This window comes from Bombyx mori, chromosome 24 (genome assembly GCF_030269925.1).
Source record: "Bombyx mori chromosome 24, ASM3026992v2".
In the NCBI taxonomy this organism is placed as follows: domain Eukaryota; kingdom Metazoa; phylum Arthropoda; class Insecta; order Lepidoptera; family Bombycidae; genus Bombyx; species Bombyx mori.
The window spans coordinates 11600060-11615422 of record NC_085130.1 but is presented as its reverse complement, the minus strand read 5'-3'; the positions used below and the strand labels follow the sequence as shown (position 1 = coordinate 11615422).

The 15363-nt window shown below is 38.8% G+C and overlaps 2 protein-coding genes across 3 annotated transcripts; one reads left to right on the top strand and one right to left on the bottom strand.

Annotated features, from left to right (window-relative positions):
* Positions 1-1258: 1258 nt before the first annotated feature.
* Positions 1259-9582, bottom strand: LOC101746105 (zinc finger protein 26). Of its 2 annotated transcripts, none has more exons than XM_012690837.4 (5): positions 9318-9582; positions 8170-8296; positions 7675-7776; positions 5494-5709; positions 1259-3719 (listed from the first exon to the last, which is right to left on the bottom strand). In XM_012690837.4, exons 1-5 carry the CDS (start codon positions 9474-9476, stop codon positions 2740-2742), a joined length of 1584 nt encoding a protein of 527 aa, XP_012546291.1. In that variant the 5' UTR covers positions 9477-9582; the 3' UTR covers positions 1259-2739. The 2 variants fall into 2 exon arrangements, with proteins under 2 accessions (XP_012546291.1, XP_012546292.1); XM_012690838.4 differs by having other exon boundaries at positions 7675-7764.
* Positions 9583-11673: 2091 nt separating this feature from the next.
* Positions 11674-13997, top strand: LOC692922 (adenylate cyclase). Its single transcript, NM_001046765.2, is given in 2 exon segments — positions 11674-12059; positions 13575-13997. Coding segments are annotated over 2 exon segments (525 nt in total). The 5' UTR covers positions 11674-11739; the 3' UTR covers positions 13780-13997.
* Positions 13998-15363: the final 1366 nt, after the last annotated feature.

The following is a 15363-nucleotide window of genomic DNA, read 5'->3' as shown; positions in this document are numbered from 1 at the left end:
GGGGCTCAACCGGAGAGTTGCTAACACTGACCCTAGCAAGAGCAGTGCTTCGCAGAATCTACCGCAGGATCGGAAACGCGACCCACTGAGAAAATCCAGCGAGAAACTCAGTGGGCTGTCTGTGGATTAATTTGCTCGCTGAGCCCTTCGTCGCAAGCGACGGGTTTAACGAGAACGGTGACCGGTGCTTAGGGTACCGTTTGGTTTGATTTCAGTAGTGACTGTTTTGAATATACTCCTTTCTATATTATACAGTTTGGGAATTGCAATCACACTTCATCCATTTTCATCCATATTACCTGGCCACTGCGTTCATCCACAGTGCGTTACCAGAAATCTTTTTTGCCACGTACCATCCGGCTTTGGAATGAGCTCCCCACCACGGTGCTTCCCGAACGCTATGACATGTCTACACTTCTACGAGCCCAGAGGCTCTGTGGTCATGACGACATCGGAAGTCGGTGTGAATCCGGGGGATTCACTCTCGGTGCTTTTAGACCTCTCAAGCACCAGTCAGTCCTTGTCGAACTCATTGATTGTACTTGAGCCATTACAACGTGCGAACTAAGTCATAAATCATTTTTATCAGACCTTTCGCTCACACTTATAGGCAATCGGATCTCTCGCTCACACACTTCTAGTGTTGTGTGTATAAAAACTAAATATAATACAATTACACAAAAAAACGTTAATCATTTAAATTTAAAAAAGAAATTTTTTCGGGTCACTTTTTAATTCGTTAGACATGATCAACACATTATGAATAATCAAACCAGTTTGGGCGTTAATATCGCCCTTTAATTTCAACAAAGTTAAGTTATGGAATAATGCTTCCATGGTTCGCGTAGAATTGTCTAATGATAGCTAACACACTTTTTACCATAGATAATACACATAAACTAGTTATAGATAAGCAACTCGAGCACTCAACAAAAATGTTTACGGGCGTCAGCTACTAGATGGCTTCGCTTCGATTAGTTTCTCATTGCTCCTGTAGATGGCAGTAACATGTTACCTATATATTTTATTTTTAATGAAGGATTTTGTGAATTTTCGGAAGCCACTAATTGATTGATTGATTGACGGTTGTCTGGAAGAGATCGCTTTTAGCGATAAGACCGCCTATTGTACAAATGTATCTGTTTTTTTATTGTTTTTTTGAATGTAAATTGTGTTTTGGTGTGCAATAAAGTGTATTCTCTCTCTCTCTCTCTCTCTCTGATAAAATTTAATCAATTTATCTATAATAAGTAAAGACTTGTATGATTATACATTTTTTATTTTCTGTGTTTACTTACACATTAATTAAATGTTTTAACTTTAACAAAATATAAGTTTAGGGGCATCCGCTACAAGATGTCGCTAGTTTCCATACACAAAAAAGATTTACCTTAAAATATCGCAGATTCAGGGCCCTGATAGTGACAAACACCACGTCATCTGACTACCGGAACCAGAGCGGCACCCCTTTATCGATATCGAGTTGGGTGGCATTGTAATATTCCTTTGAATGTTTTATGACGAGCGAACTACTCGTATATTTCCACTCTTTTTTTTACCTACGTAAACTGAGAGCCTTGAGAGGCTATTTCAGCCTACCAGTCCTACCAGCACTCCATTACCAGTCTTCAGTCTACGCGTGGCCACATTGAGTATGAAACAATTGTCGAAAACAGTACTTTTTTTTTGTTTCCTGCCTAAGCTGATAGCCTTGAGAGGTTTTTTCAGCGTAACCTTAACTAGTAGGTGAGCTCACGGGGCTCAAACCTGACGACGTTGCTAACACGAACCCTAACAAGAGCTTTGCTTCGCAGAATCTACCATCGGATCGGAAACGCGACCCACTGAGAAGATCCGGCGAGAAACTCAGTGGGCTGTGTCTGAGGCAATATTTGTCGAATCCGGGTACTGAATGAAACTGTTCAACTAGACGCAAACTATGTAATCGCGTACAGACTCTATGTGAGGGTAGAATTAAATAATGTCTTGAGTCGTCTGTTGTTGAGTGTCTTGGTGTCTAGGGAATTTTACTGTGTCATGTCATGATTAACTATAAAACATCGGTCCAAGCATAGGCGGAATAGCTTCTAGGTAACCAATTCGGTAGGAAAAAAGGTAAAACCAAACAAAACAAATGGTCCGTGGAGTTGTTAGCTTAGGACCACAGTGCAGGGCTCTAAGTACAATAGGTGACATTTCTCGATGTTTCCCGAAAGTTATGACATGTCCTTCTTCAAACGAGGCTTGTGGAGAGTATTAGGCAGTAGGCAGCGGCTTGGCTCTGCCCCTGGCATTGCTGAAGTCCATGGGCGACGGTAACCTCTCACCATCACGTGGGCCGTATGCTCGTCTGCCTACAAGGGAAATAAAAAAAAAAAGAAAAAAAAAGTTGTAAGCTTTGTGTTATCACACCTAAATTGCACAAAATACTATTGCAGCTCTGAAAGATATTATACATCAATAAAATTACTCTCTCGGTTCAATCCTGTATGGAATCCAGTGGTGTCATATATTTTTATTTTTTAGGAAAGAAGGATGACTCTTGGCTCGGAGGTCTTTCCAGATTCACCAGATCGGGCAAGCACCGGCTCAGCCGGAAGCGATGAGATTTTCTAGGAACAGCTGCCCGAGGGCTTCTTTAGACCTGACAACTCAAGGGCAGCTGCTTCGAAAATACATCAGTCACATATACAAACATATCTAATATGTTTACGCGAAATCTGTGACGACATTTCTGTTTCATGTTAGGGTCGCCACCCCCTCGCTCTCGTGGGTCCTTAAGTGCTCCCTCAACGTATAACTCCTGGCGTACGTCTTACAGCACACCGAGCACTTGAAGGCCCTGATCCCAGAGTGCCTCAGCATGTGCTTCTTAAGCCCGTAATTCGTCTTGAACGTCATCCCGCAATCCGGGCACGCCTTGTTTCTATTCCCGTGAGTCTGCCGCACGTGCGTCGCCAGATAATGCTTGAGATTGAACTCCCTCCCGCACACCGGGCACACAAACTTGTGCGTCACATTATGCCGCTCGGACATGTGCTTCAGACGATCGTTGTAGTGCTTCATCGGTTCGAAGCAGATGTGGCATTTTAGGACGCGCTTCGCGTGCGTACCCATGTGGTTCGCTTTCGATATTTTCGTTTTCAAAACCTTCCCACATTCGGAACAGGGATAGTGGCCATTCTCGTGGGTCGCCCTGTGGACCTTAAGCCGTTTCGTGTTCATAAAAGATTTCCCGCACACATCACAAACGCAATTCGCGTAGTGCACATTCAGATGCGTGGTCAGACTACGGAACACGTGGTACCGTTTCCCGCACAAGTGGCAAGTGTAAGGACTGGTGTTCACTTTGTAATCGGCTATGCATTCTTTGTACAGAACCCGGTTGTGGGCTTCGGCGAGATGACGCCGCATCGCTTCGACGTCAACTAAATTTAATTCGCACTGGCAACATTTGAGATTCGATATGTCGATCTGCAATGATCTAGGGAAGCGTTTAATTTTTTTTAATTCGTCGTCTGTGTTATTGTGGGCTTTGGCCGTGTGCTCGCGAAGCTTCGCGATCTCCATGAAGTCATCGGTGCAGTAGAAGCACTGGAACCAGCTTTTGTGGTGGCGGAAGGGACAAGCGGTGGTCCACTTGAGGACCGTCTCGCAAGTTACGATGAGTCGTTTCCGTTCCGATAGCTCCTTAACGGAATTCTGTACTTTATATTGACCTGAAACAAAAAACATCTTCGAAAACATTATCGAACAATTGAAATAAAAAAAAATGCTTTCCTGTAAAATCTGTTTACGGACTACAGTATTACGTGATAAGGTCAGTAGCAGAACTATTCGAATTAACGTCACGCGAGACGAGAGATAAATGTGTCACAAGCCAACGCACGGTCCGATCGTGCCTCTCTATCGCTCGCACCGCGCTCTCGCTTGCACGCTCAGACTCAAGCGGAACGTGACACTTATTCGTGCGTGCAGCCGGAATTCATCGATTCATAAGACGTTAATCACGTCAAAATCATTTATGTTAAAAAATATATTGTTATCGACAAATGTTTCATACGGTTTGAGCCCCGTGAGCTCACCTACTAGTTAAGGTTACGCTGAAAAAACCTCTCAAGGCTAAAAGGAATCCGTCCGACGGGAGACACATCAAAGGAAAAACAAAATTGTTATTTTTATTTAATTCCGAGCATTTTCATATTTATCTACCTTTTAAACCTTATATTATGATACGACCCTGCTAGCTGCAGACGAATCTGAAATGTCTCTTTTCTTCAGCAAAATGGAACGTATCAGCAACAGCCTAGGCCTCTCCATAAATAGATCAAAAACGAAATTAATGGTGGTGGATCGTGCAAATGTTCTAAGATTGAGTGGGGCGCTTGGATTAGAGGTTGTAGACGAATTCGTGTATCTCGGGTCCTGCACCAGCAACAAAGGCTCATGTGAAACTGACGTGCGCCGACGTATCGGAATGGCTAAAAGTGCGATGTCTCAGCTACAGAAGATCTGGAAGAATAGAGGGATAGGCCTGAAAACTAAAACCAGACTGGTGCGGACTCTTGTTTTCTCTATCTTCTTGTATGGAGCTGAGACATGGACGTTGAAAGCAGCAGACCGAATGCGCATCGATGCTTTCGAAATGTGGTGTTGGAGACGCATGCTAAGAATTCCGTGTACAGCCTTCCGGACTAACGTGTCGATATTGAAGCAACTGGGCATCAAAATCAGACTGTCTACTGTATGTCTGAAGCGGATCCTCGAATATTTTGGTCACATTGCGAGGAAAGACGGCGATAACCTGGAAAAACTTATGATCACAGGGAAAGTTGAAGGCAACAGATCTAGAGGCCGCAGCCATACTCGTTGGTCCGATCAGATCCGCACCGCTTTGGACAGTACAGTGTACAGCGCGCTGCATGACGCCGTGGACAGGGGAAAGTGGAAAAAGATCCTAAGATTGAAGCTCATGGGTGATGGTGGTCACGACCCTCAGACATGAGGAACACGACTCGAGGAGGAGGAGGAAACCTTATTTGGACTTCCACAAATAATTCAAGACTAAAATTAGCCAAATCGGTCCAGCCGTTCTAGAGTTTTAGCGAGACTAACGAACAGCAATTAATTTTATATATATAGATATAATATTATTAACTACCTACGCCATTAAGCTGTAACCAGATATGTGTCGTTCGCGAACGAACGAATCAAACGAGCCGGTTCTCAAATTCCGCACGAACGATAGGGTCACTTCAAAAAATATGAGTCGTTCACTAAATCGACTCGTTTAACACAAAACCTACGAATCAGAAGAAAAGAACCATACGACAGTCATTCGGGTCATTTCGGGTTGCCGCGTCTCGCCCTTCGCCCGTCTCGCTTAGTCGTTCGTTGTCACATAAGGTCAGTACTGATCTGAATCTCTAAAATTGAACGAAGGACACATATCTAGCTGTAACTCTGTGGACGCCAATAACCCGTAAGACTCACATAAGTTTTGGACTCTACGCCTCTCAACTTTAGGGTCAATATGTTTTGAAGTCTCATCTTGTATTTTGAAATGCGAATTCCTCTTCACGAGTTCCGATATGGGTGTCTCTTCATCATCATCATCATCATCAACATCATCATCAACTATGTGCCCATTCGATTCTCTTTCCCTGCCTCTCTTGCAAATATTAAGTGAATCGGGTTTTCTTTGCAAATCTGTAACAAGCTTCGATCAATAATACTACTAGATTCGCGATTAACGCTTCAAAAACGGCCCGAAAAATAAGACCACAAATTTATTTGTGGTCTTATTTCAAATTAGTATGGTCCAATCATAGCCAACATTAAGACGTCAAAACGCTGCACTGCGCGTTCAAAAACAGAGTAAAAAACTACCGTAACACCAAGGTTTTGGAAGGAATATCTTTTTTTGGTAAGTTTATATTATAAAACGAATTTCATAAAATAATAAAAAGAATTATATAGTAAATAAAATTCAATTTACGAATATTGTCATTGTTTGGCCAATGCTTGCAACAAGGCACCAACTATTGTAACAAACATCACCTATTCTTGAACAGGGAATGCATAGAGTAGTTTTGTTATTTTATAATGTTATTTTTGTTTGTAGATTTCCTAGTAGCTCCTTTTCGCTGTGCACAATGGATATATATTGTCGCGAAAGAAAGAGGATAAGAAATATAGAACCCTTATAAAAATTCTAGAATTGTTCAATGGTGGTGGCAAATCAATGCAAAAAAGTATTATAAAAACTTTATATGTATGTATAAATATTCTAAGCGTATATGCAGAAAAGGATTTGTTTTCTAGGGGAAACGAACACAGCCATAAAATAAGCCTAAATTAAACTGATTATAGAAAAATTCTTTGATATCAGATTACATTATATTTGTAAATAATTAGATTATAAATTTTACAGTGTGTTAGTTTAATACATAAATTTTATATAGTATATTTGTAAAAAAGAGGTAATTAAACCTACATTATTGTTTTAATTACTTCTGTATAAAGAATACGTGGAAGACATGTTTCTTGTTTCCTTTCATTTTTTTTTTACTTCAATTTTATTATTTATTACCTATTTGTTGTAATAGCGGCCATGTAAAATATTATCTACTACTTTTTTGAATCGGTCAAAAATAGTTGCGACCATACAAAATAAACCTAAAACAAATATATTCTGCAACTCTACGTCTTTCAATACTTACTGTGTTCTGAGCATTGAAATGTAATACCAAGAACTACATCTAGTTCCACAATACAATAAGTACGAAATTTTAAACAAATATTTTAAACCTTATAAATTAGTCTTTATGTATCATTTTAGAATAAATATTTTTGTACTGATGACTTTTTATGTTCAAGTGACATTTTAAATTTATTCCATAATATTCTTTCCCTGACGAAAGGACCTAAATAAATATATTTCACAATGGTAATTAAACTTTATGTTTAAGCATTAAGGTTTATAATTAGCTGAAGTCGTTAACATTATTAAACTTTTTTCTAAGAAATGAAGATGTTTTCGTGTCTGCAAACGTGGCCACTCGAGCGTCTTATTTTTGTTCCTGATCCTTTATCTAGTACTATTATTGATCGAAGGTAACAAGGATCAGTTTAAGATAGGGTTTTTTTTTTCTTTTATCAAGCAAAGTGTAGCAAAGGTATCTTGAAAAAATCGTTGGCCAAAATCAGGTATCTGTCAGAAATCTTAGGCTTCATGATGGCTACATTAACGCTAATACTGGCCCTAGCAAGAGCAGTGCTTCGGTGAATCTACCATTGGATCGGAATCGCGACCCATTGAGGAGATCCGACGAGAAACTCAGTGGGTTGTGTCTATGGACTTCCTCGTCCTTGACGAGGACGGTGACCGATGCTTCTAGTGCCTAAAAGCGTTGAAGGCAAACCCAGGGTATCCGACAGGGTATGATTAGGGCGACGGCTTTGCGTTGCCCTGTCACCTGAGTATATGGGATATGGGATATGAAGACTATTATACCAATATTGTACCAATGTGCTATTATGTCCCCTCTAACACATGACTGCACGACCACTCAATCAAGAGTGAAACGATTGAGAATATACCAATATAATAAGAATGATTGGTCCCAATCATTTAAAACAAACCAACATTATTCATTGCAAAATGAGACTTACCGCTGCCTTCAATAGAGTTCACGCCGCATATTAAATTGTCATCCTCTTTTAAGGTATTTCCTAAAGGTTTTGCTACATCTCGATGAATATCTGTAATGTGTTCTAAAATATAAATTTATGTTTAATTTATTTATTTATTCAATTATTGAATAATTAAAAAAAAAAATATTATCTCTATAAACCCGGTACCCGAAAATCAATTTTTAATATTGTTTATTGATAAAACAAAAACTATTTCAATTACTTCGTTATCAATGTTATGAAGCCACTGGCATTCTCCAAATTCCTCAACGATAGACCCGGCACCAACACAATGAATCCATGGATTGTTAACATATTCGTCTCAATGCTATTTTAATATGCTGCTCAGCGCATGACAGTAAAAGGACAAGCTCATGCACATCAGCAACGGTGGGAGGACAACTATGGCAACGCTCACCGTTGACCCCTCTCTTCTATGATGGAGAACAATGATGATAGTAGTGTTACAATTACCGTAATATTGCTTGAAAACTTTTTCAGCATTTAGAACTTGTTTCTTGAACGAACTCGCCTCACGGAGGTGTTCCACGCATAGTTGACAAACTCGCAAACTCAGACTTATATTTTTTATGATCGATAGCTGTAATTTAAAAATATTGGGTTTTAAGGGGCAACTCTATCTCTACATATGTTTCTTTAGAATCATTACTGGAGTTCATAGAGACATGTGAATCTTAAGACATGGAGTCTTAATATTTGTCCTATCTTAGACTGCAAAACATTTCTATTTTGTGGGAGTACTATTCAGAAGGGTGGTACATAAGCATGCGAGTTACACAATGAGACACTACAGCTATAATATAAATAATCGACTTTATTATTTATTGCACTGTTATTCCTTCACAGAGTATCAATCGTCTTTGTAGTTTTTTGTACATGCAAATTTGTGAATTTTTATCTATCTATATTATGGAATCTTTCAACTGGGTGTTTTCTTCAAAGGACAACTATCCAGTCTTATAACTGCAGACAAATTTAAACAAATTAAATTAAATACTTTTGAGTAAAAGAAAATTGATTAAAAAAAAAAAAAAAAAACCTATAGTACTACCAGTTACTACAATAAAATTAATGTCGTATTTTTAAAGAACCTAAATTGGTTACTGTTGGAGTTTGTATATTAAATGTAATGGCAGGCAACACTTGACACTTGATTAGATTTCGAATATTAGAATGATTTTAAATGTTTAAAAAAACAGATCATTGTATTCTCCTAAGAAAATGTCATGACTTCTCATCTTACACGGCAAGACAAACATGTAATAGTTTTATTAAAAAAAAATAAAGATAATAATTGTATAATGGTTTAAAAGTGTTCAAGCAATCTGCAATATAATTATAATGAAGCAGTTGTGTTTTTAAATAGCCCCTCATCACCTACAGAACCCAATCCCCTCAAATTTGAACCGTCCAACAGTTACGAATAAACATAATTAGCCTTTATATTAAATAAGCTGTAGGACGATTTTAATTATTTTTTTCTATGTTGAGTTTTACGATGTAGGATCTTAAAGTTAGTAGTATGTTAATGTTAATGAGACCATTCGTTTACATTGAGAATTCGTTATAATCAAACGATTTCCTGTTGCTAAAACACTTACAGAAATCCCGAAACAATCCTTTAGTATTTCAGAATAAACTTCTTTTTTTCCGTCCGCACTTAAATAAGACGTCGTAATATCCCACTCGCCGCCAGCAGATAGACAACACCTACAGACATTTGGCTGTGAAATTAAATTATTAATAATACCAAAAGCCATAATTTTTTATTACAAATTATTCTCTTTCCCAAAAATATTCTGTTCTCATTTGCAAAACTCTATTTGTTTGTTTTTTTTTGACATCCCTTTTTTTCGTTCATTTTATCGATTGGAGAAAGCAAAGACAATATGCCCATACAATATAATATTTGAGACGGTCGCACTCCGCGTGGCGATGCGTTTTAGTTATCGCCCGACACATATTAAGTGTTTCTATCGATATCTGATACCCTGGTCTTCTGCGAGCAGGCTGACTCGCAACCAAAGGCCTCATCACCGTCGTCTTCGTCTCCTCGGAAGTGGCGGCATGGCTGCATGCTGCCTTGTGTTCACCCGTATAAAACGATTCGGTAACCTTACGACTCCGGCCTCGGGAGCTGGGGGAAATAGTTTTTGCGCTATTCCCGCAGGGGGTCTTTCAGCAGCCTTCAAAGGCACGCCACCACACCCTCCGAATATCTCAAGGACAAAAAGCTGTGTGGCCGTGTTGCAGATGAACATGAACAAAGAACTTGGTTCCCGAGCCTAACAGCGTGTTTGATATTGGACTTTCGGTACCCTGGGGACCGGTACATATAGATTATTTAGCATTTTTGTTTTTAAGGCCTCTATACATCAAGCGACTCCCCTTAGACTCTCTCATCCTACGTTCTATCGCCACCAGGGGCAGCGCTGGGCAGAATAGGGGGTCAACACTATCACCAGACTCGCGGTGCCACCACGAGGACACCCGACTGACCGGCCGTCAAAGCGATCGTCCACGACCAACGACACTAGTCTCCAATCAGCGGCACTAGTACTCCGGGATACCCCGCCGAGTCCGAACCAGAGATTTTTTGAAGCCTGCCTCAAATCGAGACGCTTTCCGAATCGTTGGAAGACACGTTTGAAGTCACCGTAGCCTAAAGTATATGTATATCCAGTACGTCGTATGTAACGATCCAGTCCAGTATGTAACTATGCATTGGTGTTCGAATCCCGCGGCAGGTACCAATTTTTCCAACGAAATACGTACTTAACGAATGTTCACGATTTACTTCCACGGTGAAGGAATAACATCGTGTAATCAAAATCAAACCCGCAAAATTATAATTTGCGTAATTACTGATGGTAGGACGTCTTGTGAGTCCGTGCGGGTAAGTACCACCACCCTGCCTATTTCTGCCGTGAAGCAGTAATACGTTTCGGTTTGAAAGGCGGGGCAGCCGTTGTACTGTTAAAAGTGAGATATTAGTTAAAAGTGGGAGATATGAAATCTGATCAGAATGGGTCCATATCCGTCGATAGTGTAATGACAGAGATGGCCACTGTCCCTCAATTGCATCATCTATCACGTGCCTACCTCCTCTAATTAGGCCTTCACCCTAGGCAGGATGGCTTTCAGATCAACGAATCATATTACGCCTGGCCTTTGGCTAATGGCGACACTCGACACGTTGTTCCAGCTCTTGCCAAGCATCTACGTGAGAGTGGTGCGATCCATGGCACGATACCGGGTCCAGATCGCACTGAGCACATTGCGAACGGGGTGAACGAGGATTAAGGGCGTCTCGTCTTGCGGGTGATGTAAGTGTTCACGGGTCTCGGATATTTTGGCCTACACCTGTACCGCTTCGTCTGGAGAGAACTACCAATGGAGTGCCACCATTATGGTTGCGACAAAAATACGACCGAGAGAGAAAGAAGAGGAGTCTTTGGTTGATATGATTCTAAAATATTCTTGGACCCATGGTTCGCTCGCATCTACTGCGGGTCGTCAAGACCCGCATACCCTGCGGGCTTCCTAGGCACCAAAATTTCACGCGCAATGAAAGACTGGTTCAAAAGTCTTAATTGAGGCAAAATGACTTAACCTTAAAATGAAAAGACAGTAAATTAGTTAAAATCCCATGGAGGACCCCTAGAAAAATTTTAATGCCCTTTGAAGTCCATTGAACTTGGAGTAAATGAAGTTATTTCATGTCGACCAATACTTACGATGTTTAGTTTTGGTTTTGAGACATTTAGTTTATAATTAATTATATCTCAATTATTAATATCTTAACAGCTGTCACTTTTTCATAGAATATAAATGGACTCCACCTTTGCTTTAAAGATTTGGACGTATGAACTACGTTCCCTTTACTTGCCCGAAGGCAAATGAAACAAAAAATTATCTGTACTACATTTTTTTAAGTTGGCGGGCATTCCTGCTCAACTTTAAATCTAAGTGGTAGTCAGGCGTTGTTTAATTATACCCTACCTATTAAATAGGCAACAGAAAATGAGAAACGTTGAAATTAAAGGGAAAATAAGAGACTACGATAAGATCTGTAAAGTCGCAGAAGAATTAAGTGGTGGTCCGCCAACATTGATCAAGCAGAATGACATATTTTACAAAGTTAACAACGGTAGATTAAAAATGAGATTTTATGCGGACTCCGCTGCCACCCTAGTGCGATATGATAGAAGTAAAGAAAAGGGCCCGAAATTAGCGAATTACGAATTATTACAATTTACCACTGCAGAATACGAGAAGGCTAAACTTTTGGATGATATGTTGAAGAAATGCTTGGGAGCGCAAGGCCGTGTTGTGAAAGAACGGTGGGTATTTTTTATTTTTATTTTTTAGATATGACATTATGACCCATCTGATGTTAAGTGGTTACTGAAGCCCATGGACATTAACACCGTAAATGCCACTACCCACCATAAGACACAAGTTTAAGTTTTATTTCTACAGCAGAAGGGCTGTATCCTTCAAACCGAAACGCATTATTGCTTAACAGTAGAATTGACGGGGTGCTGACACCTACTCACGCGGGCTCACAAGACTCCCAACAACCAGAGATTCTCCTAATCATAATTTTGCTGCTTTTATTTTTATTACCACAATATGCGTCACTGCATATGTCATTAGTTGAGAATTGTTAAGTACCCACATATTCTCTTCAAAAAATTGGTACTAAAATATACGCCTACAGAGGCATAGTCACAGCTCTATTTGTATAGAGTCTAAAGGATAAGATACCTGGTAGATACGATGAGTTTAAATATATTAGATAAATAGTTGCTCTTTATCTGTCAAGTTGCTGTTCTATAATACTATTTAAAACGTAATTTATGTATGGCCATAAATTCTAAATTCAAATAAATTCTTTTAAAAATCCCGAAATCAATTCATAAAGAAAATCATTTGTTTAATAATTAGTGTTTTGTTTTAGTGAATTCGTTTCTTTTTTATCATGGTTACCATAAAATATGAGTGTTAAGAAATAAGAGTTTGTCGGCGATAATGACGCCAGCAATGCCAGTGGCAGAGCCAATCTGGTGTGTATTGTTTACTATTTAGCTTACGTAAATTTCTGCATACTAAACAGCAACTTCATAGCTAAATCTAATAATACTGGCTCCTCTCAAGGTACAATTGATTACTAAATAAACTAAAAAAAGATATACGGCATATACATGCCATACACGGCAATATGAGAGTGCCAAAATAATGTTCACCACTGCACTAATTCGGTTGAAACTATTCAGACGAAACTAAAGTCAAATACGAACTAGTTATTAAAGTCTATCAACTACGTTTGGAATTCTGCTGATGAAAGTTTTGATGAAAAAAGTTTAAGTTTGTTTGCATTAACCTGTAGCCATATTCCAAAGCTTTTTATAGCTTTTGAATACAGTTCACTGCCCATCTGCTTATCATCACTATTGGCCATCACCAACACCAGAAGCACAAACACAACATTAATATAATTAACTTAAGGAAACTACATGAATTTTAAGTTTATATTTGAAGAGATTTCATATCTGGGGTGCAAGGCTATTTGCTTTAAGCAATATTTCGCTTATTACGAAACATTTATCTTTGTGATTAAAGGTCCATTTTATTTGGTATTAGCGTCAACATTATTTTTTAAATGAACATCAATTATGTCAACTCCATTCAAATAGCCAAAGAAGATTTTTTTTTACATTTTTTCAAAATTTTAAACTTAAATGGTTACCCTGTAAAGTTGCAAAATGACCCCTTGATGTGTTGGTTGATCATCATCTTCCAAAATTCCAAACTTCAACTTCCAACATATACAATAACAGACACAACTTTTTCAGAAAACTGTACATGGTTGGCCAGACACGTATACACATAGACACAGTTAAAGACCTAGGACACTTTATGGAGCTAGAAGTAGTATTAGCTCCGGAACAGACAGTTGAAGATGGTCAGAAGATCGCTTCCGAACTCCAAAAAAAGCTTGGTGTACAGAATGAGGATCTAATTGATAATGCTTATGTTGATATGTTACTGAAGGAATAATGTCTTGCAAATCTTTCTACATCAATTAAAAATTGTAAATCGTAGTTTCATATTAGCAATAATGACACTTTTTCAGTGAGCTGAAACACTAATACATTTGGAAGGTGTTAAACTAGTTCCTTGATAAGGAATTAATACCCATTTTTTTTCTGTCAGGGTAGACAGTTTGTATACAGAGTACCTGACAATCAGTGGTCACCGTCGCATATGGATGTCAGCAATTTCTAACAAACTAAGATGGCATGTAAAACAGTGGCAGTCCTCAATGGAGTAAAGACCTACATGTTGAGTCAAAATATACGTTTTATCGTTGTGTAGAGTACTGCTCCCATCTCTAGGCTGGAGATCCCTATCAGCTATTTTTTAATACGCTTTTATTAGCTTCAGACATATGTATGTTTGTAGTGGAATCTTTGAACATGATTTGCTTTTCAGAATATTATCAAAATAACCTTTCTTATAACTACTGATACCATGCACTCCACGGTTTTTTTTTACAGTAAAATCAGTTTTTTCTTGCACTATTTTTAATTATGATTTATTTTCTATTTTTTAGTTGGATTTTCTATAAAAGCGTATTTTGTTAGTTTTTTTAAACTATTATTTATGTTAATTATCTTTATAAGCAGGCAGCCATACAGTCCACCTTATGGTGTGTGGTTATCTTCACTAATGGATGTCAGTAATGCCAATCGACACTGTCCCCATTCAGTATTCAACAGTAGTCTTTGTCTACCGTTGAGTTCTTCCCGTGAAACCTCGTTTGTAGAAGGACATGTATTAGAGCTTTACGAAACAGGAGAACAGTTCATTCCAGGACGAGTTGGTAGGTGGTAGAAAAGATCTTTGAAAATGGACTGTCAATGACAGAAGACAACTGTTTCACATATTGTGTATGAACTCTGCTCCGGTAGAGGGAGGTGTCGTGGTAAAAAAAAAGGTGATTAAAGGTTGATCTCAAACAATTTCTCAGGGCACTTCCATTTAAATTCAAACAGAGGTGTACCGGTTCGGATTGTTTCACTGATGTTGCACCTATTGTTGGTGGTGATGTTGCCCTAATGGCTTTTAACTTCTAATGTTTAGTTTTACTTATAAGCCTACACTAGTCGCAAGTTCACTGAATTACTCTGTCAGCAATATGATGATCCCACACAATGAATCCATAGATTGCTAAGATATTTGTCTGTCTGTAACTGCTATACTAACTAAAACATTATAATACTGGCATCACAAATTCATTGGACCCGTGCTTCAGCTGATATTTAAATCTGTTACAGTCTATAGAAAAGTTATAGTAGGTTTAATTCATATCTTAATTATGGTCGGACATCACGAGTCTGCCTCCAATGGCCATCATATTTGAAGTGATTCTGAATGTTACATTTTTTTTTATTGCTTGGATGGGTGGACGAGCTCACAGCCCAGCTGGTTTTAAGTGGTTACTGGAGTCCATAGACATCTGTAACGTAAATGCGCCACCCACCTTGAGATATAAGTTCAAAGATCTCAGTATAGTTAGATTTAGTGATCATTAGAGTTCAGTTACTATGTAAAACCTTAAAAATGTATACTACATATCTG

Bases quoted from the DNA above. Each gene is read 5' to 3' on its own strand.
- LOC101746105 (XM_012690837.4), bottom strand. From the start codon at position 9,476: ATGGCTTTTGGTATTATTAATAATTTAATTTCACAGCCAAATGTCTGT. The intron at 8,297-9,317 runs GTAAGTGTTTTA...TTTAAATTACAG, and splicing joins AGGATTGTTTCGGGATTTCT to CTATCGATCATAAAAAATAT. The intron at 3,720-5,493 runs GTGAGTCTTACG...TTTTTGTTTCAG, and splicing joins GCGTAGAGTCCAAAACTTAT to GTCAATATAAAGTACAGAAT.